The following is a 24,876-nucleotide window of genomic DNA, read 5'->3' as shown; positions in this document are numbered from 1 at the left end:
TTGTAGCTGACCCAAGAGGGATCTGATCACTGGAATTCATTTTATGGAATCATCATTATAATCTTCTAGTGTTGTCATGATATTTTTGGTTTTTTGGCCATTCGTCATTTAATTGGTCACACTAGTAGCTCATGGTGAAGTACCAATGGTAATGATATTCGAGCTTAGTGGTCGCAGCAATTCAGTGTTTCGCTCTTCCCTATGTCTACTAATTCTGTCTGGAGACTCCTTTATTTCATGTGGTTTAGTTCGTTAGTTGGGTTTGTATCGGCCGGATTACTTAGAGCTGGCTCTGTGAGTGTTTCTTACATTTTTTTTTAGTTTTGCATGTCGAGATTATGTTTAACATCACTCTACATGATGAGAGCTGAACAGCCTTTCTAAAAAAAAAAAAAAGAGAGCTGAACAGCATGGGTGGGATTAAGCACTTTAATCCAAGCTAATTTAAAGGAAGAGATGATAAATTGATGATCTCCGTTGTCCTTGTTAACCTCATATTCAATGTCATATTAAGTTTCTCACAAAAAAAAGTTTCGCACAAAACCTACATGCTACTTCATGCGCTACATATCTCAAAGCACATGTACTGCTCATGCTTCTCCGATCCCACACTAGCATATACATTTGACAATTGTTCTGGATCTGAAGATAGTAATTTTAATGAAAGCACTTAGTAGCTGCAGACCCTCCCCCGTATATCTCACATTTTGGAATAAGAGGTTTAGGAAGCAGGATAATGAACGACATATATCAACACCGTTGTAATAGTTGTCGTATGGCCAAACATCAAATCTATTTTTGAAGACTCACTATTTTTTAACTTCACTGGAATTGGTTTTGAGATAGATGTTCTTCCTATGTTAAGACTCATCTCAGGTGGTCTTTGAGATGGATCTACTTCCTATGTGAAGACTCATCTCAAGCTTAACCGAATCTATCTCGGATGAAAGTAGGGATGGTATGGATATGTAGCTCGAAACACAACTAAAAACAACAGGATCTGAACATGTAAAGGAAGACCAACAAGATCTAAGCAATTAAAGGAAGCAAATTTCACATAGGGGGAGAAAGACAACTTTATTTGATTACATGTGTGATTATTTATCCACTGAAGTTATAAGAGCTGGACATCTCTCTTCACATAAATAAGAACCGTGTTAATTTTGCATGCAAATGCATCACAAGACATGACATTATCGATTTTTTAATGCAAATGGAGATCTGATCAATGTCAATATATCTACAGCTTAGCTAGAAGTGTTGCTCGTCTTGAACCACGAAAATCAAAGCATGTATGGTCAAGTATGAAATGATTAAATTTCATTCAGTTATGTGCATACTGCATAGCCATTGTGGTATGTTGAAGCAAATGTAGTGATGAGTAATTGAGTATAGCAGGACTTGATTTACAGATAAATTTTACTGGTCTATTATCTATGCGAACCCATGTAGAAACAGCTCTGCAGGGAAAAAAAATCAATAAGAGTGATCAGACGCAGACAAGTTCTAAGTTTAACAAGTCAATGGTTCAATGAGTTCCTCTAAACAATGTCGTCTACGTCTACATCGATGGTGTAGAAAAAAGACATTCATGTTAGTTCATTATAAGATTTTCCTCCTAGTCCACAATGTCGCATTGGAACTTGTAACATCTGTTCCAACAGATCTATGTCACCTATCACCTATGTGATCTTGAAGCAATGTGTGCGCTAGCTTATAAATAGAGAAAACTACACCTATAGAGATTTTTCGGACAGCCATCGACTAACCTGACCTCCAAGCATGTTTTTCTGAACAAGTTTAAGATGTATTGTTACTTCTGCAAGAGTTGCTCATTTCGTTGATATATGCTCATATTAACCAAACTCCGCGTGCTGGAAGATTCCGACAAGGTGTAGGACGTCCCAACTTTTGTTAATGTATCTGAAACTGAGCTGTTTGCGCTATTATTAGACCTAATGGAGCTTGCTTGCTCTAGCGTTGAGGTATTTAGAAAGGGAGGTTGGTGTGGGATTGGAATGTCTGAGTCTTGGTTGGCTGTAAGCATTAGAACTACTTCAGCCATAGATGGTCTCAAAGAAACTGAAGCCTGCGTGCATAGAAGTCCGATTTGAAGAACGTTTGATACGTCATTTGCCGGAAGCTCCTGATTTTTCAAGCAAGGATCAACCATGTCGGCCAAGTTGTTTGATATGTAGTGTTTCCATACCTGAGAACAAAAGGTTTAATGGTCTAGTAACCTCTTTCAACAGTCTCATTTGCTATGTATAACTGTATAAGAGCTGCAAACTTACTTTGTGCAGGAGTGAATCCGTGTTAGAGTCCTCCTGTTTGAAGGTGCTATTCCTCATACCAGTCACAATCTCGAGAACTAGCACTCCGAAGCTATAAACGTCTGCTTTCTCTGTGAGTTGCCCTTGAACTAGATACTCCGGAGCCATATAACCTCTGCATAGCCATTTTTGATTAGAACATTGTTGGTTTCTAAGGTAGGTGAAGAAAGAACAGATGCTTCATTTCTTACAGGCAGTAATTAGACTAACAAAAAGTGCTGAAGCTGCTAAACTTAATCTAGTAAATGATGTAGCTGATGATTCAGAGACCATAAATTAGAACTTACAGTGTTCCAGCAATGCCGGTGCTAAGATGAGACTTGTCGAGAGCAAAACACCTAGCTAGGCCAAAGTCTGCAATTTTGGGGCTGAGATTCTCATCTAGAAGAACATTGCTGCTTTTTATGTCCCTATGGATTATTCTTACTTCAGAGCCTTCATGAAGATAAGCAATCCCTTCAGCTGTTCCAACAATGATATCAAACCGCTGCTTCCAGCTAAGACACTGATGACTGTTCTTATCTGCATAGTATAAAAGACCATCAATCTTTGTCAAACAATTTCTCTCAACATATCTTGATTGTTAAGTGATCAAATTGCTACAAGTTTGAGAGAGAGAGAGAGAGGACTACTACCGAAAAGGAACTGATCAAGGCTCCTATTAGGCACATATTCATACACCAGAAGGCTCTCAGGACCTTCAATGCTGCAACCCAAAAGCTTCACAAGGTGTTTGTGCTGAATTCCACTGATTAAGTTCACCTCATTGAAAAACTCATCTACCCATTGCCTGGTATTGTAGAACAATCTCTTAACAGCTACAATTTCTCCACTAGGGAGAGTCCCCTTGAACACAGAACCGCCTCCCCCTTCCCCAATTTTCCTCGAGGAGTTGAAATAATCCGTGGCCTTCTCTAGTGTTTCATACTTGAAAGTCAAGCTAGAATACTTGCTAATGCTTAATGACACCAAGCCTAGATTACTGCACTCTGAACAAACAATTCTCAATACTTAATTACTTATGCCTAAAATCTATACGCTAAATGCAAGAATGAAACAATGACAATCTTTTCTTGAAAGTTCATACCTTTTCTGATCTGCACCAGCTTTCTATAGCCTGCATAAGCAGCAAAGAGAGACAACATTGTGAACGCAACTGCTGCCAAAACAATTGCTGTAATGATTCCCCTTCTTTCTGTAAACCCTGCATATAGAAATTCAGATTAGCTAAATTCATTCCAATATATTCTGGTTGGTAACAAAGGAAACTGAGAATCGAACAGGAATACCAAGATTAAGCAAGTAAGACATAATACCAACTCCACAAATCAATTATCATACAACCAATTACATCCTAATCCATTTTCATAAACACATTAAACAGGGTTTTGTCATGCATCAAAGATCTTCACAATGCAATGTTTGGAGTTAGCAGTCAACTAAAGATCAACTCATCTAAGAACCCAGTTCGATAACAATGAAAAATCGATAAGAAATTACAACATATATAGTTAGTACTAACCATGTTCATGCTCTGTTTCACCCTGATCATTATAGAACTTGTGAGTCGAATACCTCAAGTAACACCCAGCATTCAAAGCCCTCCCTTCTGTCTTCACCCCACACCCTCTCAGGGCCTCACCTCCCTTCTCCAAACACTCTCTACACCCATCACCACCCACCGTCTTCCAGCACTGCCCCAAAGCATACACCTCCCCACCAACCTCCGCCACCCCAAACTCCCCATTCTCCGCCGCAGACCTCTTAACTCTCTCAACCACCTCCTTAACATTCTCCTTAAACACAGCCGCCTCCGCCGCCTCTTCCCCGGCGCACACGACGGAGTCCACGGCGGGGTCGGAACCTTCGGAGTAGAAGCTGTAGCTGTCGTAGCGGAGGAAGCAGCCATCGAGGAAAATGCGGGCGGAGAGGGATGGAAGGCAGCGAGGAATCTCCGTCCGACTGGCAGCGTAGCACAGGAGGCAGTCGGTGTGCGACAAGTCGTCGAAGCATTGCGCTAGGCCGTACATGGGCGGCGTGGAGTTAACGAAATGGGTACCCCAGTGGTGTTTGGTGATGAGTTCAGAGAGAGACTCCATTTCTGTAACGAAGGTTGGAATGAAGCTGGCGTTCGGCGGCGGCTTGAGAGCTCCGCAGCGGAGGCCAGCTTCAGAGGTTCTGGGATCACAGAGGGTGACGTAGAATATGGAGAAGAAGAAGAGCCATGTTAACGTTCTGGTATGCATCTCCGTAGATTTGTGGAGATTCAATGGGAGAGCAACAAAAATGTTTGTATATATACGTAAGAATGATATATATATATACACGATCAACGTTCAAAATGTGATCGATCAGAGTTTGCAGCACAATTTGTCTGTATGGAAGAAGTTTGGGTCAGAGCTTTAATGGCGAAAAGGTGAGTAGATGTGATTATGTGAACTTGTAGATGAGTCATTACTCATTAGTGTGAGACAGTGAGAGTGTGAAGTTGACGTGAGAAAGAGGAGAGAAACTCTCTCAGAAGATTGAAGAAGGTGAAGAATTTGAAGTCGGGTGTTATGGTTGGTTGGATTTTAGCTTTCACAACGGCACCGTCCTAGAGAGGGACCCCGTCGGTGGACCTGTACCTGCATTATTTACATGTCGGTCGTACACTTGCCCACGTATATAACTCCGTAATTGATGGAATGTGATGAATGGCTTCTCTAGGCTCTGTGGTCTCTCGTTTGTCATACTCTTACGATGTATGTTTGGTTCTCATTTTTACATCACGCAAAAATCCAAGCCAGTCTTGTCTACAATTTGAAGCAAAAATCAACTTATATCTATATGAACATGAGAATGAGATTATGAGAATTGTAAATTTATTAGCATATGCATGTGGATCACATAAAATTAATTAACTCTTTTAACTTCACATTATGATAAGTCCCAGCATGATGTCAAAGTAATGCTTTTCATACAAAATAAATTAAAAAAGAAATAATGATTTGCCCTCTCTAACCTACCCCTCACTGCGCCTCATATGGTGACGACACCAAACTTGGTCAGAAATTTTGTTTTTCGTTAGCATATGTATTACGAAATCATGAGGAATTTAATACCCAAATTTGTTTTCGTCAGCATAAACACCCAAGTTTTTATTGCACTTTGCAATCTAAGAGGAATTTAATATCTTTCAATATCTCATCAAAAGCACAATAATACATAGTTGCATTTGTTATGCTAGCTAATTCATGTTCACAGAACCGGATACAAAGTGTTATAATCATGAGTTGTTATGTTTATTATTTTGGTCAGCAACATGAGTTGTTATATAAACTCTCAAATCATATAATATACATGATAATGAAAAAATCAAATAATAACAATGAAAGATATAGGCACAACTTATTAATGACTAGAAAGCTAAAAAAGAGTGGGAAAAACATAACAATTATGTGATTGAGGTGTATGTGAACATAATTGGATTCAGGTTGAAGTGGATTATGGATATGCTTTCACAGTTCTTTTTAGAAAAAAATGAATGAATTGCATTATATGAAACTGAGATATATAATAGACCCTATATAATATGGGTGAGCCAAAAAATGACAATCCACGATCCGGGCGAAACTATATGTTCATGTTTGTAATTATATATTTGTAATTCTTTTAAGATACCAATACATACATTTGTACTTATATTTTTATTTTTAAGTATAGCAACAAAATTTATAAATTGCACCCCTAATTCTAAATCCAAGTTCCGCCGCCGCCACCACGATGTAAAATGGATACAGAACCAGAAATTCCAATATGCAATTCACAGCATGTCATAAATTCAGAGTCGCTGACTGAAAGATATGTCATGCATTGCACCAACAAAAAGCCGATCAAGAGTGGCACGACCCGGAAAATCCCAGCCGGACAGCCCCTTTATATGTGATTTGCACACGCATGGCTGCATGCGCTTGCAACCAGCTCCGTTTCAAGGCCCTGCAAGTACCAAGTGTATGAAAGAAGCAATTTTAGGACCGAAACCAAGACCTCGATGGCCGCCAAAAATCCCATGATAATGGCCAGAGGAAGAGAAGGGGGTGCATGCTAGCTAGTATCATCTTAGTGTGCTATATCATTCGTTATGTTTCGGTTGGCTTAGCCTGTCAATGAGGTTCCAATTTGTGGCAGGAGGTGGCAGTAACTAATGTCGATTCAACTCAAAGAGTGCTTACCAAGGGCAAGGGATGGTCTATGTTAGGCAACATAGAATCAGGTTGGCTGGGCTTCTGTTTTCTTTGCTACACATCCTCCTTCATATCATCGATTATCTTCTTCACCCTCCACGGGCACGGGGTATTGGAAACTCCTTTTCTGCATCAATGGTTAGCTTGGAGTCCCCTTTTACAACGACATCTCGGTAGCAAGAGAAGGGAGAGCATTGGTATCCTTATTTGTACCCCAAAATAGCCTTAAGAGTTTACGGTAAAGGCAGGCATCTAACCCCTATTTATACATCAATAAAAGTAGAGATCATAATTTACAAAATGGTAACATGTCAAAATGGCACCGAAGTAACCGAGAGATTGATGTCAACTTCGGAAAATTGTGGTGTGACTGTTAAAACACACAGCTACTCCTGATCTCAAGATCTCAGATTGGGAATTACCATGCCCAATATGTACTCAATCATGCCGAAAACTTCCAACTGGCTTATACGAAACATTCAAAAGCTCAACTTTCTGCACTCAGCGGAATTCACTCCGGCTACTGCCATCAGAGTTCTTCAAGGCAATTATCTTGGCAGTCATCTTCCACTTGGAAGGGTAACAGAATGGCTTATACAATGCCATTCATCATCCACCAAAGACATTACAGGAATCCCCTTGCTAGAGAAACTAACGCACTCAACTCGTAACTCATCATTGATATCAAAGTCCTTAGCATTAGCCTGCATTGAAAATAACAAGGTTGGTAAGTACATCTCTTTTAGAAGGTTAGCATTCTTTTGGTTCGGTTCGTGGTCCCATCCCACCAATCATTTTAAAGAAAAAGATTTCTTATCATAGGTAGTTGCATGTTGCTGCCTCCCAATCCTCCATTTGAGGCGAGAAAGCAAGATGATTGAGAAACTACAACTTTTTACTGCTTCAATATGATGCGCTAGTTTTTCTACAAGGGAAGGTGTGGAAGATTATCCATTGAAAAGGAAGAACAAGGAAGATGTTAATCCTGTATATGGACTGAGAATCTGAGAGATATACAAGTATATGACTTGAAACTCTAAAGGAAAGCTCAAAAATTCACTGAAAGAACAAAAAAGGTGGGGCTTAATAGTTAATTTTGTTTTAAAAGACATTGGCTGAGGTAACATAAGGAGATTTCAGAGATGGAGGTTGCCTCAGACAGTAGATCATACCAGAAGACAATACAATAGACAAAGACTGATGGTGCTGGAAGACAATATTCAAAAAGGCTAACAATACTACTATACAGGAAACGGGAATAAACAATGCAAAGGGTCTAATTATCATCAAATGAAGACAGTAAGATGTGACATAAAGAAAAAATGAATTACACATACCTTGAACCGATACATTCCTCGAAGTCCCCCACCCAGATCAAGCACCAGGCCACCTGTGCGCACCTGATAAACCTTGGCAGTAACCTTTGTTCCTAGCTTAAGACTTTTTGCAGTTACAAGTTCTTCCTTGTTACTCAAATCATTACTAGAGTGGGTTTGGGATGCAATATTTTGTTCCTTCTCATATTTATCTCCTTTCTTTCTTGAGATTGATTTTGATGTCTCCGGAGTAGTTTGAACTGTCTTGCGCTCTGGTTTCCAACCACCAATGGGTTTTGCAGTAGGTTTAGATTTTTGAATAAAACCAGTAGATCTTTCCTCCTCGTCACACTCTTCAACACTTCTGACTAGAACTCGTGAACTCGAGCAAGTAGATGATTTCATACCATTTGCTTCATATTTGCTCACTTGCAATTCTTCAGAAAAAGAGCTATGCTTTTCTTCCTCCTTAGACACATCATCTTTATCTCCTTTCTTTCTTGAGATAGATTTTGATGTCTTCGGAGTAGTTTGAACTGTCTTGTGCTCTGGTTTCCGACCACCAATGGGTTTTGCAGTAGTTTTAGATTTTTGAAGAAAACCAGTAGATCTTTCCTCCTCGTCACACTCTTCAACACTTCTGACTAGAACTGGTGAACTCGAGGAAGTAGATGATTTCACACCATTTACTTCATATTTGCTCACTGGCAATTCTTCAGACAAAGGGCTATGCTTTTCTTCACCCTTAGACACATCTCCACCAGCAGCCCAAACACTAGGAGCTTGTTTCAGAGATGGAACACTAACAGCTAGATCATTTGCCTGAGATTGTGGTTGAGGTAATGTAGCTTTTAGGGACAACTTAATGTTACCGCGTATATCCTGGCCTATGCACCTCAAAGAGAGCTGCTGACCAACTGATACTACATCTGAAATTCGTGACACCTGATAACATAAACGACATATAAGATTTAGAACAAAATAAATCACACTGGAAAGAAAATGCCTTGTCTATGTACATAGAGTTGATCTACTTTACAGAAATGATGAGGTACTGTAAGGCAAAGCAGTCTGCTACATACCGGTTCATGTGACAACTCAGAAATGTGTAAGAGGCCTGCTTGCCCACCATTAAACTCCACAAATGCACCATACTCTTTGATTGAAGCCACGGTCCCTTTATAAACCCCGCCAATTTCAATTTCACGTCCAAGTATAAAATCAACCTGAAGTACAGTACAATATTACAATATGCCCTCACAACTAGCCAAAAGAAAATAAAAGAAAACACTGAGGTTATTTCCTACTTGCTCTAATTATATAGTTCTACAGAATTGCGATTTTAATAAGTTGCACGAATAAGTTCAATGTTCTCTTTTCTTTTCTTTTTTCAGGTCGAATATATCATGGGAAGCTTATGATCTCAAAGTGTAATCTTGCCTCTTCCCTCTTTGTTGGGGGAGTCTTGGGCAAACAATACTGTAAGTTTTATACTACTCACGAAACCAATTAATCTTGCCTTAAGGCTGTAGTAAGGGTCTACAAAGAGGTCCACATCTATTTCTTAAAGAAGAGCTAGGGGGGTTTGGGGATCAATCAGACCTCTAGAGCATGCAATTGAATTCCAGCCACAAAAGAAAAATACTTCAACCAGTAAGCCTGTATTAGCTAATTGAGTGACCATACCTTTTCAACTACTTTGTCCATTGAAGATTGGTTCTTAGCAACTATGGTGAGTATTCCATCACTTACAGACATCCGTGTACCTGAGGGTGGCAATACAGTGTGAGCATGCATATCAATGTAATTGCACTGCACGATAGTTTCAGCACCAGAGTAGAGAGAGCAAAGGAGGACAGTCTACTGATAATAGGTACTCTTCTCAACCTCGCATGGATATATACACACACACACACACACACACACACACAATATGTGTATCTGACTATCCGTGTTATCACTTTTTTGAAGTGAAACATCACATAGATTAACCAAACCAACAATGTCCAAAAGATCACCTTGATATAGCAAATTAATGCTACAGATATCACAACCAAACTTGAATAGAGATTCAAATATCAAGGACATAACTACCAATTGAAAAGGTTCAATAGGTTGTGATTTCTGCAAATATTCACATGCTTGAACTAGACTCTATTAACTTATTAAGACATCAAATATAACAAAGATTCTACCTGTTTCGTCTTCTATTTTCCTTTTAAGAGCACCCATAGGCCCAAGCAAGCGGCGAAGTGAATCATTGCTATACTTTAAGGTGGCTGCAAAACAATTATAACCATTTAGAATTAACAAAACATATATTTTTAAGCCCTCGTTGGTTTCAACGGCTTAGAGGCAAGATTGGAAATTATTTCTGTTTCCACGTTCAGTAAGTGCAAGATTGGAGAAAAAAATCCTGCTAAATGAGGGGTGAACTGGACCCTCCAGCCCCCCTTGGGATTTGCTTCCCTTCACCTTTACTAGGACTGTAATGCTCCTTCAGATATAGATTATACAGGGACTCTTGGTAAGTCATCCCCTTGGGAAAACCACATTAATAGATTTCCTAAAAACTTCACCCCACAAATGAAACAAGAACAAAGCAAAATAACCAAAGTTTAGAACCCAACCTAATCGAGGAGAATTTCTATCATCTTGAGTACGCGGTGCACTGATCTCTCTCTCCATGTGATCAAGAATTTGAATACGACCTTTACGTGCAGCCTCCAAGCTTTCACAAACAATATCTAAAGGAATGCCAGCAGGTTTTATATCCAACTGAATTGCTGTGATTCCATCTTCTGTGCCAACAATTTTGAAGTCCATGTCCCCCAAATGATCTTCCAGACCCTGAAAATTCCATTCATATCTTTGTAAATCAACCAAAAAATAAAAAGTTTGAACATAATTATAGGTGTAATTCTTGAATTTCTGAAATAGAAACCACAAGCTGCAGTTGCATCTACAAAGATCATGACAAGTGAAGGTTCAAAATAGCAGTAACAGATTTTCAGCTTCTATTTATTTTAAGAAACAGAAACTACAGACCATTTTTCAAAAAGCCATCAAGTGAAACACACTCAACATTAAGCCCTGCAAAAAGCTCTCACCAGAATGTCAGTCAATATACGGTATTCCCGTATTGTGCCTGTTGATTGATCAACTTCACTAACAAGACCTACAGAGACACCAGCTACATGTTTGCGCAGCGGAATGCCAGCATCCATCAAAGCCATACTGCCTATAGATAAGATATCACTAGCATGTTATGTAGTATACAAAATTAATCATGCTGAATTCTGAAGATTAAATAAGAAGACATGGCATGGATGTACATAAAACGAATCAGAAGTCGTAGTAATTATGTATTCCACATAATACATCTAATGTTTGGAAATAGATACTGTAGCAGCAAAAAGAGTACCTCCACAGACAGAGGCCATAGATGTTGAGCCATCAGAAGACATTACTTCAGAATTGATACGGACAGTGTATGGAAACTCATCTTCAGGAGGTAACACAGCAAGCAGCGCTTTTTCCGCCAGAGTTCCTACAAATCATTACCACACCAAACTACCTTGTTTAGCAACTACATTTCTACTCCCTCTATGCAGTGCAAATTTCTCAGTATTATTGAGCATCTAAATGGAAATCTTGGAATCTAATCAGAAACAAAACGATATACACAAGCTCACTTCCTACGTAGTTTGAAGATGGGTTGTAAAAATGGAGTTATTTTAAATGCCTTTTCACTCAAGGTCTAAATGCTACTAGTTCATACAATACTTCAATAACTAAAGATAGTTCCAAATCAAGGATGAAATGCATATATAGTTTTGCAGCCATCTGATTCCAAATTATGATAAGTGACACTATACATTAACAAGATAGTACCTTGAAATATATCAATCAAACAAATTTAAGGACGCACACACACACGCACATCCGTGAAAAGCTTAAAATTTAAGGAACGTCATCCCAGACTCATGCCCCCAGGCAAACCGCGTTAAATTATGTAAATAATATATATGCAACACCAGTCCAACTATTACCTTTGAAAATAGGCTTTAGAAAAAACATATGTGAAGGCATTCATTCAGAGGAACTAGGTATCTATGCAGTTGGGGTATCCAATTGAGTACTTAAATGGTGGAAGTAAGTGCTCCTTTTAAAAAAGGTAAGTAAGAATTACCATGACCAACTTCACGCCTGTTCAAGCCACCATGTTTACCGACCTCATTTATACAGAATGGGGGGAAACTGTAATGAAGCATGAAGCGCTTTGATGGGGGGCCAACCACAGATTCCAAGCGTTGTGCATCACCAGGCGCCCCAAGTGTTACGGTACAGAGTACCTGTCAACAGACAAATATGTACTATTAGTTGTAACGCCAAATATGTACCAATTGTTGGAACAGGGTTTCAGACAAAGCAAAGTGCGGTATACTGACCTGTGTGTCTCCACGAGAAAAAAGTGACGATCCATGCAGCCTAGGCAAATTACCAGATTCACAGTACACAGGCCTAACTTCATCCAGTCTCCTCCCATCAAGCCTTGATCCTTCTGCTATTATTCTTTTACGGACAACCTAATATATCATTAAATAACTTACAATCAAAAGAATCAGAACCAGAAAAAACTTTATGATAAATCAGACATATCCAAGTCATTATTGTAAACTTCAGTTTAGGTTCATTTGGCACAGCTAACCTTTTTCCTCACTGTGTCTACTGCTTTTGGTAAGAGTCTCAAGCTTTCTTCATCACACTCTTCTTCAAGTGCTTTTCTCACATCTTGCGTAATATTCTCCAACGCTTCTCCCCGTTCAAACTGGATGTCAGATTATTTCACACACATACGAAACTCCTGATTAGATTCAATAGGGAACTGCCATGCTTGCAGAAGGAGAGAAATTTCTGAAATAAATGTGTCCAAAAAATTATGTTATGCACCTTTCCATACTTAGGATCAGTAAAAACTTCTTCTATGGGAGCTTCTGCCAATTGAGCAACTTTCTCCAAAGTTCTCTCTGGCATCAGTGACAATTTATATTCCTTTTTATGCTTGCCAGCTTTAGCGGCCAGTCTGATTTGAGGTTCAAGATATTTAACTGCCTGGATAATCAATTTACAATTCCTTAATAAAACTCCAGTAGAAAACAGACATCATATACAACTAGTTGCAGGTCTCAAACACTTACTTCAGGATGAGCCAATCTCAACCCAGCTTCTAGATCTCTTTCTGAAATCTCCCTAGCTTGCACATCAATCATTAATGTTTTGTCCCTTGTACAGGCATACACTAAGTTGAGATCACTTAAGCTGAGCTGAATTGTTACCAAATAAGAAATCGAATTAGACGCTGAAAAAAATGTAAGTAAGAAATAATATCTGCAACAGATGATTGCAAGGGAAGAAATAACATTAAGCATCACCTCGTCCATAGTTGGGTTAACAATAAATTTCCCCTCAATCCTCCCGATGCGAATCATTCCAATGGGGCCTGCCCATGGAATGTCTGATAACATAAGCGCAGCAGACGCAGCATTAGCTGCCAGTACATCTGGATCTTGCTTCCCATCAGAAGAAAGAATACTCGCTGTAACCTACAAATTAATCCCACATTCAGTAACAACAATTCAACATCAAATTTCAACAAAACATCCCCCATCAAACAAGCCTAAAACAGTAACACCATACCTGAACCTCATGGAAAAATCCTGCAGGAAACAAAGGACGAATCGGCCGATCAATCAAACGACCACACAAGAGCTCACGCTCTTTCGGCGCACCCTCCCTCCTCATGAATGTGTTTGGTATAACACCTTGTGCAAACTGCTTCTCTTGATAATCAACCTTTAACAAGTATAAAAAACACCAACTGCCAATAAGAACCAAAACATTGAGTACCTAAAAACTCAAACTTTAAACCAAAATCCAATTCTTTTCACCTAACTTTTACTCTAAACTACCCAAGAGTAATACAGAAATATACAGTTAAATTCAGAGACCTACAGTAAGGGTAAAAGCCCCAATTAAACCACAGCATTGTACCATTAAGCTACTAAAAACTCAAACTTTAAGCCCCAAATATCAAATAAATTAGAGTAATACAAAGATATAAGGTAAATAGAGACCCACAGTAAGAGTACAAACCCCGCAAAATTCAGTAAGAATAACAGCATTGTAGCATTGAGCTACTAAAAATTCAAACTTTAAACCCAAATTCAACAATTTTTATAGTAATATAAACATGCAAGGTGAATTAATACATACAGTGATGAGTAAAATCGCCAAACTTAAACAACCCTCTCCTAAAAACTCAAACTTTACTGAAGAATTAGAGTAATTGCATAGAAGTGAAGGTTGAAAATTAGAGGACATACGGTGAGGGGTAGAAAGTCTTTAACGGCGCCACCGTTAGCGGAGCAGACGGTGGAGAGGACTCGGGTCTCGTCGACGCCCAAGACGACGGCGCCGTTAGCGAAGCGGGCGATCTTTCCGGTTTCCAGAGTGATCAAGCGTGATCCGATCTCGAATTGCTCGGTGAAGGTCTCGAGGAGCTTGGTTCCGGGGAGAGTAGGGGTTTCGGGTTCGGGTTCGGGTCGGGCGCGGGAGGAGAAGCCCATGCGGCCGCTGCAGATGGTGCGGAAGCCGAGGGATCGCCATGTGAGGAAATGAGGGAGGCGGCTGAAGAGTGGGTTGGCGCGGTGGGCCACGGCGGCCATGGGCGGTGGTGACAATGAGACTCAGAGAGAGAGAGAGAGAGAGAGAGAGAGAGAGAGAGAGAGAGGTTTAGGGTTTAAGAGAAGAAGAGAGGGGCACTGAGAAATAAGAGGGAGAACACCTCTGGGGTTTAAGGGGTTTTAATTTGGTGTGACGCGGTTCAAGTTAAACTACTTCTGGCCTAGGAAGCACGGAAACGTGCATACACCCACGTTTCCCGCTTTTGAAGCGGAACCACTCTGGAAACGTTAGGAAATGCTCGGAAACGTCTGAAAACGTGTTTTCAGAAAAATGTATTTTGGAAATGTGGTGGAAACGCGAGTTTCCGAATTAGAAACGCAAGTTTCTAAAAAATAAAGGTTTTCTTATGTTTTTTTTTAATAAAGGGTTAGACCTACTCTCGTCGAGTCAAATGACTTATTTCGACATATTTTTGACCTCCCGCCGAGTTGCCGATTCTCATTCTCTCTTGTTGATACCTAGATCTCTCATTATATTTGTATTATTTCGAATGTTGAACACCAAGTTATTTGAGATTTTGAGTTACTTAAACTAAAAATTTGTTATTATATTTATTTATTTTATAATTTATATATATTTTTTTCAACGTTTCCAAAACGAACCCGCTTCCTAACAATTTTGAAAAACATGTTTCTGCGTTTCCAAACGTTTCGCTTCCACGTACCTGTACCCATACCCGATTCCGTGCAGCCTAGCTTCTGGCCCCAATGGATGACTAGTTATTTAGTGATCATTGAAATCGGGTTTATCGTAAACTTGGACCGCGAGAGTAATGTTTACCACCTGATTTCAATCACTAAATAAGTGAAGGGAAGCCTCTAAATTGAAATTAACGAGAGTAAATATTCCTTAAACTCCAGTAGGCACACCCGATCGAGTAATTAACACGACTAGCTAGACAACTAGGGAAGCCTCTAATTTGTTGACAACATGTTAAGGCTTTACACAGCAATTTTCGAGAGCATTTGAAATGAGGATTTTCGGCAATTGTTAAAGATTATGCACATGTATATATAAAGAAGCAACTATAGTTATCGAGAGTTAGGCACCCTTTTTACAATACTCCAAATACGTTTTGCTTCAATGTACTAGCGAGATGGTTTTACGTAAAAACTTAGGACAAGCGATATGGGAGTGTTCACTTAATTGTTTACAAGTACTTCAGTATCCTCTATCGTAGCTCTAAGGACTATGAAGGAATGAGCTTGTACCAAAAACTTACTGAACTTGGTGTGACTAAAACAGTAAAACCCAATGAACTAATGAGAATAAAACACCAATTCACCTTAAGTGCCTATTGACGAAACAAATAAAATTGATTGGAGCCAATCACAATAAAACATGAAAAGGTGACAACATGAATTCATTGAAATTATCAATACGTACAAAAAAAACGTGAGGAATTCTGGTCGAAATAAACATCTACAAACTTTGACAGATTGAAGATCAATTAAGGGAATACTAATTTTAGGACGGGCTTACAATTACTAAGGCATTGGCAAGACACATTCGGCAGGACCTATCAATACCTCTAGAGTATTAATATATTGGTACGTAGTCGAGCAAATGCATGCAGACACGCAAGAGCGTCGATCGCCAGTAAATTATCACAGTATATATGCTCTAGGCCTCGTGTCCATGCATGCAAATATTGAAGCAATACTGTTTGTTTTCCTTCTTGTACCTTCTGCTCCAACCGATCTGCAAGTTACGTACTGTCCCATGAACAAGCTGCTTCAGCTTCTATTGTTTTCCCATCTGAGGATAGCTGATGAATTAATTGTGGTTAGAGTCGATCGTGTTAACGTTTGACACGTACCAGCACAGATGTCAGGAGGCCCAAAGAGCCAGATCCTGCAAATTAAGGGGGAAAAAAGAAAAGAAAACAGACATGAGATTCGATCGAGAGAGAGAGAGAGAGAGAGAGAGAGAGAGAGAGAGAGAGAGAACTATTCTAGTAATTCTACTAACTATCGTTGGAAACACAGTTTAACTCATTAAACCAGCATTCATGTTCGAGTGTTCGACCATCCAATTTTCACCGCATGCACATATGGAGACAATACTGATATACAAGTAGCAGTAATTCGAAACAAAACACTTCCAGGCAAAGTTTCCAACAGCACCATGAGCAAGCAAATCACTCTGGACGTCTCCATCATAGTTTTTGCAATCCCAAACATATTCACCCTCACGATTGAGTGCATAATTAAGTCACCATGACATATTGACATATCTAGCTATTAGCCGATGCTCAGACCTATTTGCACAAAGAATCTTGAATTAATTGTATCAAACTATGCCAGCGGAAACATTTAGATGAATAATTATACAATAACTCACAATATGAATCTTCAAATAAAACCAAATCGAGTTTAATTCCTTCAAACTTATCATTCCACTTCTCCACATAAACCTCCTAAAATCTGTCCTTAACCCTGTCTCAGCTTTAGAAATCAATATTCTTTGAACAAATCCTTACGAGAGATCGAGAATAGTAAATAACAGCGCGCTAATTCTATATTTTTTGTCCTTTTATGCATAGCTGCATGACAACACCAAATCTTAGGTCATATAATAATCTTTAAGGTTTATTCTTAGTTATTGTAGGATCATATACCTGAAACCTTTTAGGGCAAAATATTGGCTGATTGGCACCGGTGTTAGAACATTGGCTGATTGGTACCCTCAAAGTTTGTGGTCTTAGAACATGACTGTCGATAGGAAATGTAGAGCACACGTTCAATATCTCTATTAGCACACCCGGCCTATTTCAATATATATTGACAATTATGCAAATCGAAAGATATGTTATCCACTCAAGTCATCTTTTTCGTTTTTTCCTTTCATTGCAAGTGCAGAAGAGAATAGTCGCTAGCTTGTGGCATTGTACGTATTTTACATGCTTTGCGTGCACGTACTCTTGCACGTTGGTATTCTTTGCAAGTGCAGAAGAGAATAGTCGCTACATTGTAGGACCATGCAAAATATAGTGAAAAAGAACACACATGCTAGCGATTCTGATATTTGTGCTCGAGCCGAGAGACTGACAAAGGCGACGGTCTCTATCCATGCATGAAGTTAAGACCATGGTCCATCCATACATGCACAACCACAGGGGCCTCTGCCCTAAAGCCCATTTTGTAGCTGAGTCCTCTTGTCCCTATTCCCTTACACTGACTCTTCAAAACCCGCCATTGATAACTGGGATCTGATTTTCTGGGTTTCTTCAATTTCTTGGAAGCTTGGAACTTAACCTTTCTCTAACTCACGAGCCCAAGGGAATGTCTGACGTCTCTGAAAACCCTAATGATCTGTGTATTATTGCAATCTCTGTAGGGTTAGTTGTAGGGTCACTGTTCTTTATATATCCGGCCACAGTTGGGGATAAAGCAGATGAAGATCTTCTCCAGCTGTGAAACAAAAGAGAGTTTTGACCGAGTTTGTTTAAATTCATCTGCTTTTTTCGTATTCGCATTTTGTTACTTAACGTCTATTTCTTCGGTTTCATTAATCGAATTGCCCTCTCGAAGCAAGGTGACAAGTCACTCGAAACCTGAATGAGCTAGCTATAACTTTTCTTTTTGCCTGCAGGCATTAGCAATTTTCCCAACTTTTTCAGATTTGCACAGTGCCACTGCCACCAGTAGTAGTGTGGGGATTTTTTTTATGCAATATAACATTATTTTTACTCCAGCGAAAAGTTACTGCCATGGATTAAAGTTAGTATCAATATATATATTCGTTTTTCTCCTTTGGTCCTTTTTCAATAGTAGTAGTGAAAGATGGCTCGATCGGAGAACAATTGGGTGGTCTCTTATGTTTATATGGCTAAAATCCTACAAATACGATCAAAATATTACGTGTGTTGGTGTTTGATCATTTAAATGTCGTAGATCTTGGTCATCATTTTTGACAACTTTTCAGTTTTCAGGTTCTGTATCATTCTGTATTTTTTTTCTACTTCTTTCGGACAATATCATTCTTTGTTTTGATGTAAAATATATGACTTGCTTACTTGTTGGATCAATTTTTCGTTTTAAGTCAGAACATCTATTTCACTTCAGACTGAAAATAAGTAATTAGTAGCACTTGACAGTAGGAATCAAGTTCTTGTTTCCAGTTTCCGTATTAATATGAAGAGAAGAACTACGATTACAAAGGTTATCAAACAGACAAAAACACCATGTCCTTGTACATAAAGTGTAGCGTGAAGAAGATGAACCAGGATTGATTACTTCAAAATATATATAAAAAGAGATACAGCTAGCTTGAATGAAACAATTTCAAGGGAGTTGTTCTGGCAAATTCATCCATATATAGCTTGACATTTGCACAAAGCTTGAACGTAGTACTTGAATGCCCAGCTATAAAGTTTCAGGAAGTATGGGCATGAGGACATCAATGAAATGCTCGATTAGTCTCGACTAATCATGCTCACCGGTTGTGAAGTGGATTTGCGCCGTTTGGTGTGTTTCTCTTCTGTTCTTCATTTGTCAGATGATAATGGTTCCTTGCTCTGAAGCCATGGTTGCCAAATCTTCTGTGCTTCAAGCTTCTACCATTCCTCTCCCTGTAGTTGTAGTTGAAGTTCCACACCTTGAAGAAAACAGATTTTGACGAGCTTGGTTTTGAAGAATGTATCTTCAAATCAAGATGGACATGTAGCAACATCCCTTCCAGCAGCATATAGACTACAAGAATTGCAACTAGAACTGATTTGTAACTATACCTCATATTTTGCTTAAGGGAGCTTGTAGTCTTGCTTGAGTTGCTTCCCAGGCTCGATAAATGGAAAATGTGGAATATTACAGCTAGCCCAGTTCATAGTCTTTCTATTTCTCCCTCAGCTCTCTTACATCCACAGGTTTTACCAGTATTTATATATGGAGGACAATAGGGTTATCAAAGCAACCAAGAATCCAATTGGTACGACTGTAAAACTGTAAACAGACTCGTCACCATTGTCTTGTCTTTTACAGAAAAAAAGGAAGAAAAAGAAATTGCAATATTACGGGTACCGAAAGATTTGTATGATTACTGATTAGTGTAGAGAGAACTGTGCTCGAAGTTTGAACTGAGAGATCATTTTGCACTTGTAATTTGTACCACTGATGAGCCATTTAGGAATTTACATTAGCATCTAATCTGAAATGTGACCCTATATCCAGCTTAATTAACTTCCAAAACCGAATCAATAGGTCAAAGGAGGTGTTCTAGTGACTAACCCCCAGTGATGTATGAACATACCATTTTACCATTTTTCAAAACCGATCATTAACTTTCAAGTTGAAGCTTTGGTACGGTAATGGTGCAAGTAATGAAATCAACCTTCATCGGCCTAAACTCAAGCTTGCACCAAGAGATACTACGAAGCGATTGAATAAGTTAATACGACTAAAATAAGTGAGGTTTCCCTCTTTCCAACATAACCAGAAAGAAGAGAAGGGGTTAAGATCACATAGCTAATACTCCCTAATGGCCTAATTGGCACAAAGAAAGCTGTAATTAACCTCGGCAATGGCTTCATTTATCAAAGGATTCAAAAATTTATTTGATACTTAAAGGTTCTTACGTTTATACTCATATAAAGAGGCATCTAATTAGACCAGAGTAGGTTCCCGAAGCTTTTGCTCAACATTCTTAGCCACTGTGTCAATAAACTCTCCTGTGTTCAAATAGAACTCCCTTGATACCCTGCATGGAAAGAAAGTTGTCAGTTCAGACAACCAAAAACCATTCCTCTAGGCTAATCTAGTCACTACTGATAGTCGAACACAGAGAAGGAAAACTAATTGACAGATGTGTACGAAACAGTTTAGAGGAAAGTCAAGGAACAAAAGACAGTACGGACAAGCCCCAACTAAGCATAAGTGTAAATGACCCATTCAAACAGATTTTACTTACTTGGGGCCATGGATCAATAGGGCAAGATCCTTGGTCATGTTTCCTGCCTCCACAGTCTCAATGCATGCAGCCTCCAACTTTCGAACAAAATCTAGCAACCTGTCATTTTTATCTAATTTGGCCCTGAAACCAATAAAATCCATCAGCTTATCTGGTACCCAGAGAAAAGATGCATGCCATAGTTTTTTAGATGATAGGTAAACCATGATAAAAAAGTTCTAGCGAGAGGCAGACTGCCACTGTACGTGAAGCATGTTGTAGCAGTTCATCAACAAAAATGAAACATAGTATATAAAGATGCACCCCCCAAATTTTGGTTTGCAGACAATACCTATGCTCTAGGCCTCTTGTCCATGCAAATATTGAAGCAATACTGTTTGTACTGGTTTCTTGTCCCTTCTCCTGCAACCGAAAATGACGAGTTACTGTCCCATGAGCTGCTTCAGCTTCTATTGTTTTCCCATCTGACGATAACTGCACTAAATCTCGTTAGAATGGAAGACATAGAAATGGATAATCTGATCATGTTAACATTTGATACGTACCAGCACAGATGTCATGAGGCCCAAAGATCCAAATCCTGCGAAAAGAAAAAGGGGCAAAAAGAAAAAAGAATAAAGAAAAACAGACATGAGAGTTGAAACAAAAAGAGGTATTCCACTCGTAGATAGAAGTTGGAAGCACAGGTTAACTCATCAAAACGGGATTCAAGTTCAACCACCTCCCAACTCACAGAATACCTGAGATGAGTTATACTTCTTTTTTTCTTGTTGTTTTAAGACAGTTATACATCTTTTTTTTACAAGAAAGTTAGCAATGAATCTGATACTAGTCATCTGCTGTACTGATGATAGTAGGAAAATCATCTAATATAAAACACGAAAATCTGCTTGATTATGCCATCACATGCGCACGCACACACAACCCACACACCACATGCACATATCAGATGGAGACAGTAATATACAAGTAGCAGTAATCAGAAACAAAACAATCTCAGGCAATATTTCCAACAGCACCTTGAGCAAGCAAATCACTCTGGACGTCTCCATCATAGTTTTTGCAAGCCCAAACATATCCACCCTCAGTTTTGAGTGCATAAGCCACCATGTCATCTATTAGCCGATGCTCATACCTAAGCCCAAAGAATCTTAGCTTAATTATTTCAAAGTATACCGGGAACCATTCATATGAATACCTAAATCACAACTGAAGATACAAACCAAATAGAGTTTTCTTCAAACTTCTGCTTCCACTTCTCCACATAAACCTCCTCAAATATGTCCTTAAACCTGTGTCAGCTTTAGAAATCAATATTTGAACAAATTCTTACGAAATAGAAGAGAAAAAAAGAGAACAACAGCTAATTCTATACTTTTGGTCCTGTGGTCCAGCCCCAAAAAATTTAATATCCAATTAATTCCTTATTGTTTGTTAACAATTGGGCCAAACATACAATTCAGTCACATGTCTTGAAACTTGAAAGAGGAAACCAAACCTTTTTGCTACTTTCATTAAGACAGAAAACCCAATGTGATAGAAACGTGAAATTAGAACTTGATAAAAAAAATGCATTTTTTCACGCCTTTAATCATTTTCACTAGCTATAAGACAAAATTGTAGTATGTCCATGACTCCATGTTAAAGAAAACTCTAAATGTAAGTTTGTTGATATGCACATTGTATGAAGAATAAACAGGTTTAGCCTATACCACCGAAGATGTTTACCAAAAATAAATTAAGTTATGTACTGGAAACAAAGATTATATTTTTACCTGCCATCATATTTCTTAAGAATTGTGTTTTTGGTGCTCAAGTATAGCGGCCACTTCTTGGAAAATGCCATGGACATAGAAGAGTCAGCAAAAGCTCGAATAGACTGATGAGAACACAAAAGATTGTTAGAAAAATTTGATCAACATATTAGGCCCAATTTACCGAAAATTTCTGGCAAGTATGCCAAACAGAGACAAGATATACCTCATCAACGTTATACATAGCGAGGGCCACACCGGGACCTTTGAAATCATAAACATCCAGCTCCGTAGGAGCGTCTCCTCCTTCTGGGACTGACAAAAAGAAGAGAGAGACGTGAAGCAAAAGTTATAGTAAATTCCATGAGTCTCAACCACACGAGCAATTTTGTTTTTTTAATCTACTTACCAAATACCATTTTCAGCTTTCCTGGCCCCTTAATAACTGTATCAGTGGCTCGATACTGATCACCAAAAGCATGCCTACCAATACATATGGGTTTCTTCCAACCTGTGAATTCAACAAGCATTCAGCAGCTTCCACAGTACTTACCTATGTTCAATATATGAAAGAAGTCCAAACCTTACCATGAACTATTCTAGGAATGTTTCTGCATAGAATCGGTTCACGAAAGACGGTACCTACAAAAACAAGTCATACCCTTTAACAATAAACATATATAGCCACAATCAGCAAGCACTACAAAGTTAACATCAGGGCATCTGACAAAAAGTTTGCAACTTTCTAACCATGAGGGGAATATCATAGTAGCTAAAAAATCAGCATGGTTAAAGATAAAATGAACAATTTCCAAAGCATTCTAATTGTTTACTATATCAGATGAGACAGATACATACCATTTAGAATGTTTCTGATTGTGCCATTGGGACTCCTCCACATCGATTTCAATCCAAACTCCTTCACTCTGGTCTCATCTACAATGTATCATGAACATGAAAAGTTAGACACAAAAATTCTTATCTTCCATAAGACAAAAATAAGAACAGTCTCCATTTGCTTTATTAGTACATAAACACGTTAAAGACAGCCACACTGTCCCTATGGCATGGTCTAAGTTCCTCATGGTAAGTGAAACCAAAAACAACACAGACAACAACTCACCAGGAGTTATTGTTGCACATTTCACAGCAACATTGTACCTGCAGCCAATAAAAGAAATCAATAAAACAACCAAAAAAAAAAAGAATTACAGACAATTCAAATATGATTCAAACCACTTACTTAAGAGTGGCTTCGGCACTCTCTACGGTAACTTTGTCATCAGTAGCATCACGGTTCAAAATCCCTAAATCATAATACTTTATGTCCAAATCCACATAGGGGAAAATAAGCTGCAATAACAACACACAAATTCCTCATCAAACCAAACCAAAATTCCACAACAAGCCATAGCGAAAATGAAATTCGCAACGAAAAAGAATCAATCCTCTTACTTTTTCCTTGATTGCAGTCCATATGATCCTAGTCATTTCATCACCTGAACAAAAGATCACACAATAACAACAGCTCCAATTAGCTCTCGAAAACCGAAAACTGCGAAAAGTCATAGTCATACACTACTTCCATCATCTAAAGCCTTCAAATTCCTCATTTCAAGTTAGAGCACTAAATAGAAACCTACACAAATAAAGTTGAACTGTTGAAGTGTGATTTTGATCACTGACCGTCCATTTCGACGATCGGATTCTGAACCTTGACTCTCTCGAAGCCGGCGGGAGCAGCGGCGTAGCACCGGAGCGAAGTGCGGTTAGCGGTTGCGGCGAAGGAGACGCGATTGGCGACTCCATAATTGAAGAGGCTGGGAGTGGAAGTGAAGGAGAAGCTAAGGTTTCTAGGGGCTATAGAAGAAGATATCACGGCGGCGCGCGACATGGCGCTGAGTTGGAGTCTCGCTTTGAGCATTCAACTTTTTCCGAGATCCGGTGGCGGGTTTTCGGTGGAGCTCTGGAAATTTTGACGTCAAAAAAAATGAGGTTTAGGGGTTTATCGGCTGGAGGGGTACTTTGGTATTTTCAAACACAGATGCGCCACTTGGCATATGGTCTGAGATGTAACGGGGATGGCGTGGCATGCGTAAAACTTGAGAGGGAAGCAAGTTACGTCGGAATATTTGAGACGGTGATCGGAATTCACTTTAAGCAACAGTATTTCATACCGTGTGATTCTTAAGAATATTAGTGCGCTATTAGTGTTCTACAAATTCTTCAAGGTGCAGCAAGATGATTAGTTGTATATTAATTAGTGAATAACCGATTCTTATTAAAAATCTGATTATTAATAAAGTAAAGATGAGATGTTTTGGTGTGATTAAAATTAGTTGAAAATTGTGATTCTCTTTTTGTTACCGTCTGCATATGGATCTTAATACAACTAGTAATATATTTTTTTATTCACAGCAAAGACATGTCCATTTCGAGACCCTCATGCACATGCGCACTCACGTGTGCGAACGGAAGGTAGTCCACAATCAGAGCTGTATGATTTCCCCACAGCCGAAAGTAATATCTTCGGCATGAGATTAATCTTTACAGGGACTCATGTGAAATGTTTCTAACCCGGTATTGCACCGGG

General features: G+C 38.9%; 3 protein-coding genes across 3 annotated transcripts; all 3 read right to left on the bottom strand.

Annotated features, from left to right (window-relative positions):
* Window positions 1–1,616: 1,616 nt before the first annotated feature.
* On the bottom strand, window positions 1,617–4,531 carry LOC126800853 (cysteine-rich receptor-like protein kinase 42). Its single transcript, XM_050528273.1, has 6 exons — window positions 3,856–4,531; window positions 3,421–3,537; window positions 2,969–3,322; window positions 2,621–2,855; window positions 2,295–2,448; window positions 1,617–2,209 (listed from the first exon to the last, which is right to left on the bottom strand). The coding sequence occupies exons 1-6, from the start codon at window positions 4,430–4,432 to the stop codon at window positions 1,814–1,816; spliced, it is 1,833 nt and encodes a 610-aa protein (XP_050384230.1). The 5' UTR covers window positions 4,433–4,531; the 3' UTR covers window positions 1,617–1,813.
* A 2,219-nt stretch (window positions 4,532–6,750) lies between these two features.
* LOC126800850 (polyribonucleotide nucleotidyltransferase 2, mitochondrial) lies at window positions 6,751–14,634 on the bottom strand. The gene is made up of 16 exons (XM_050528269.1): window positions 14,262–14,634; window positions 13,576–13,731; window positions 13,311–13,481; window positions 13,077–13,202; window positions 12,829–12,990; window positions 12,587–12,706; window positions 12,327–12,464; window positions 12,068–12,230; window positions 11,300–11,425; window positions 10,986–11,116; window positions 10,506–10,725; window positions 10,071–10,154; window positions 9,562–9,641; window positions 8,958–9,101; window positions 7,897–8,820; window positions 6,751–7,263 (listed from the first exon to the last, which is right to left on the bottom strand). Exons 1-16 carry the CDS (start codon window positions 14,601–14,603, stop codon window positions 7,120–7,122), a joined length of 3,231 nt encoding a protein of 1,076 aa, XP_050384226.1. The 5' UTR covers window positions 14,604–14,634; the 3' UTR covers window positions 6,751–7,119.
* A 5,491-nt stretch (window positions 14,635–20,125) lies between these two features.
* LOC126796644 (isocitrate dehydrogenase [NADP]) lies at window positions 20,126–24,235 on the bottom strand. The gene is made up of 15 exons (XM_050523371.1): window positions 23,970–24,235; window positions 23,739–23,782; window positions 23,527–23,636; window positions 23,407–23,444; window positions 23,142–23,219; window positions 22,872–22,925; window positions 22,693–22,794; window positions 22,510–22,598; window positions 22,305–22,408; window positions 21,753–21,821; window positions 21,549–21,664; window positions 21,075–21,109; window positions 20,861–21,003; window positions 20,530–20,652; window positions 20,126–20,319 (listed from the first exon to the last, which is right to left on the bottom strand). The coding sequence occupies exons 1-15, from the start codon at window positions 24,205–24,207 to the stop codon at window positions 20,226–20,228; spliced, it is 1,437 nt and encodes a 478-aa protein (XP_050379328.1). The 5' UTR covers window positions 24,208–24,235; the 3' UTR covers window positions 20,126–20,225.
* Between the last annotated feature and the right edge of the window lie 641 nt (window positions 24,236–24,876).

Source organism: Argentina anserina, chromosome 6 (genome assembly GCF_933775445.1).
Source record: "Argentina anserina chromosome 6, drPotAnse1.1, whole genome shotgun sequence".
In the NCBI taxonomy this organism is placed as follows: Eukaryota; Viridiplantae; Streptophyta; class Magnoliopsida; order Rosales; family Rosaceae; genus Argentina; species Argentina anserina.
The sequence above is the reverse complement of the archived record's forward strand: the minus strand, read 5'-3'. Positions and strand labels throughout refer to the sequence as shown.

Coding starts and splice junctions, on each gene's coding strand:
- LOC126800850 (XM_050528269.1), bottom strand. CDS start 14,603: ATGGCCGCCGTGGCCCACCGCGCCAACCCACTCTTCAGCCGCCTCCCT. Junction 13,732..14,261: donor AAGACTTTCTACCCCTCACC/GTATGTCCTCTA, acceptor TACTTGTTAAAG/GTTGATTATCAAGAGAAGCA. Junction 11,426..12,067: donor CAGGCGTGAAGTTGGTCATG/GTAATTCTTACT, acceptor AATGATTTGTAG/GAACTCTGGCGGAAAAAGCG.
- LOC126800853 (XM_050528273.1), bottom strand. CDS start 4,432: ATGGAGTCTCTCTCTGAACTCATCACCAAACACCACTGGGGTACCCAT. Junction 3,538..3,855: donor TGAAACAGAGCATGAACATG/GTTAGTACTAAC, acceptor TTCTATATGCAG/GGTTTACAGAAAGAAGGGGA. Junction 2,856..2,968: donor CCTTGATCAGTTCCTTTTCG/GTAGTAGTCCTC, acceptor TATACTATGCAG/ATAAGAACAGTCATCAGTGT.
- LOC126796644 (XM_050523371.1), bottom strand. CDS start 24,207: ATGCTCAAAGCGAGACTCCAACTCAGCGCCATGTCGCGCGCCGCCGTG. Junction 23,220..23,406: donor ATGTGCAACAATAACTCCTG/GTGAGTTGTTGT, acceptor GATACATTGTAG/ATGAGACCAGAGTGAAGGAG. Junction 22,926..23,141: donor AATCAGAAACATTCTAAATG/GTATGTATCTGT, acceptor TTGTTTTTGTAG/GTACCGTCTTTCGTGAACCG.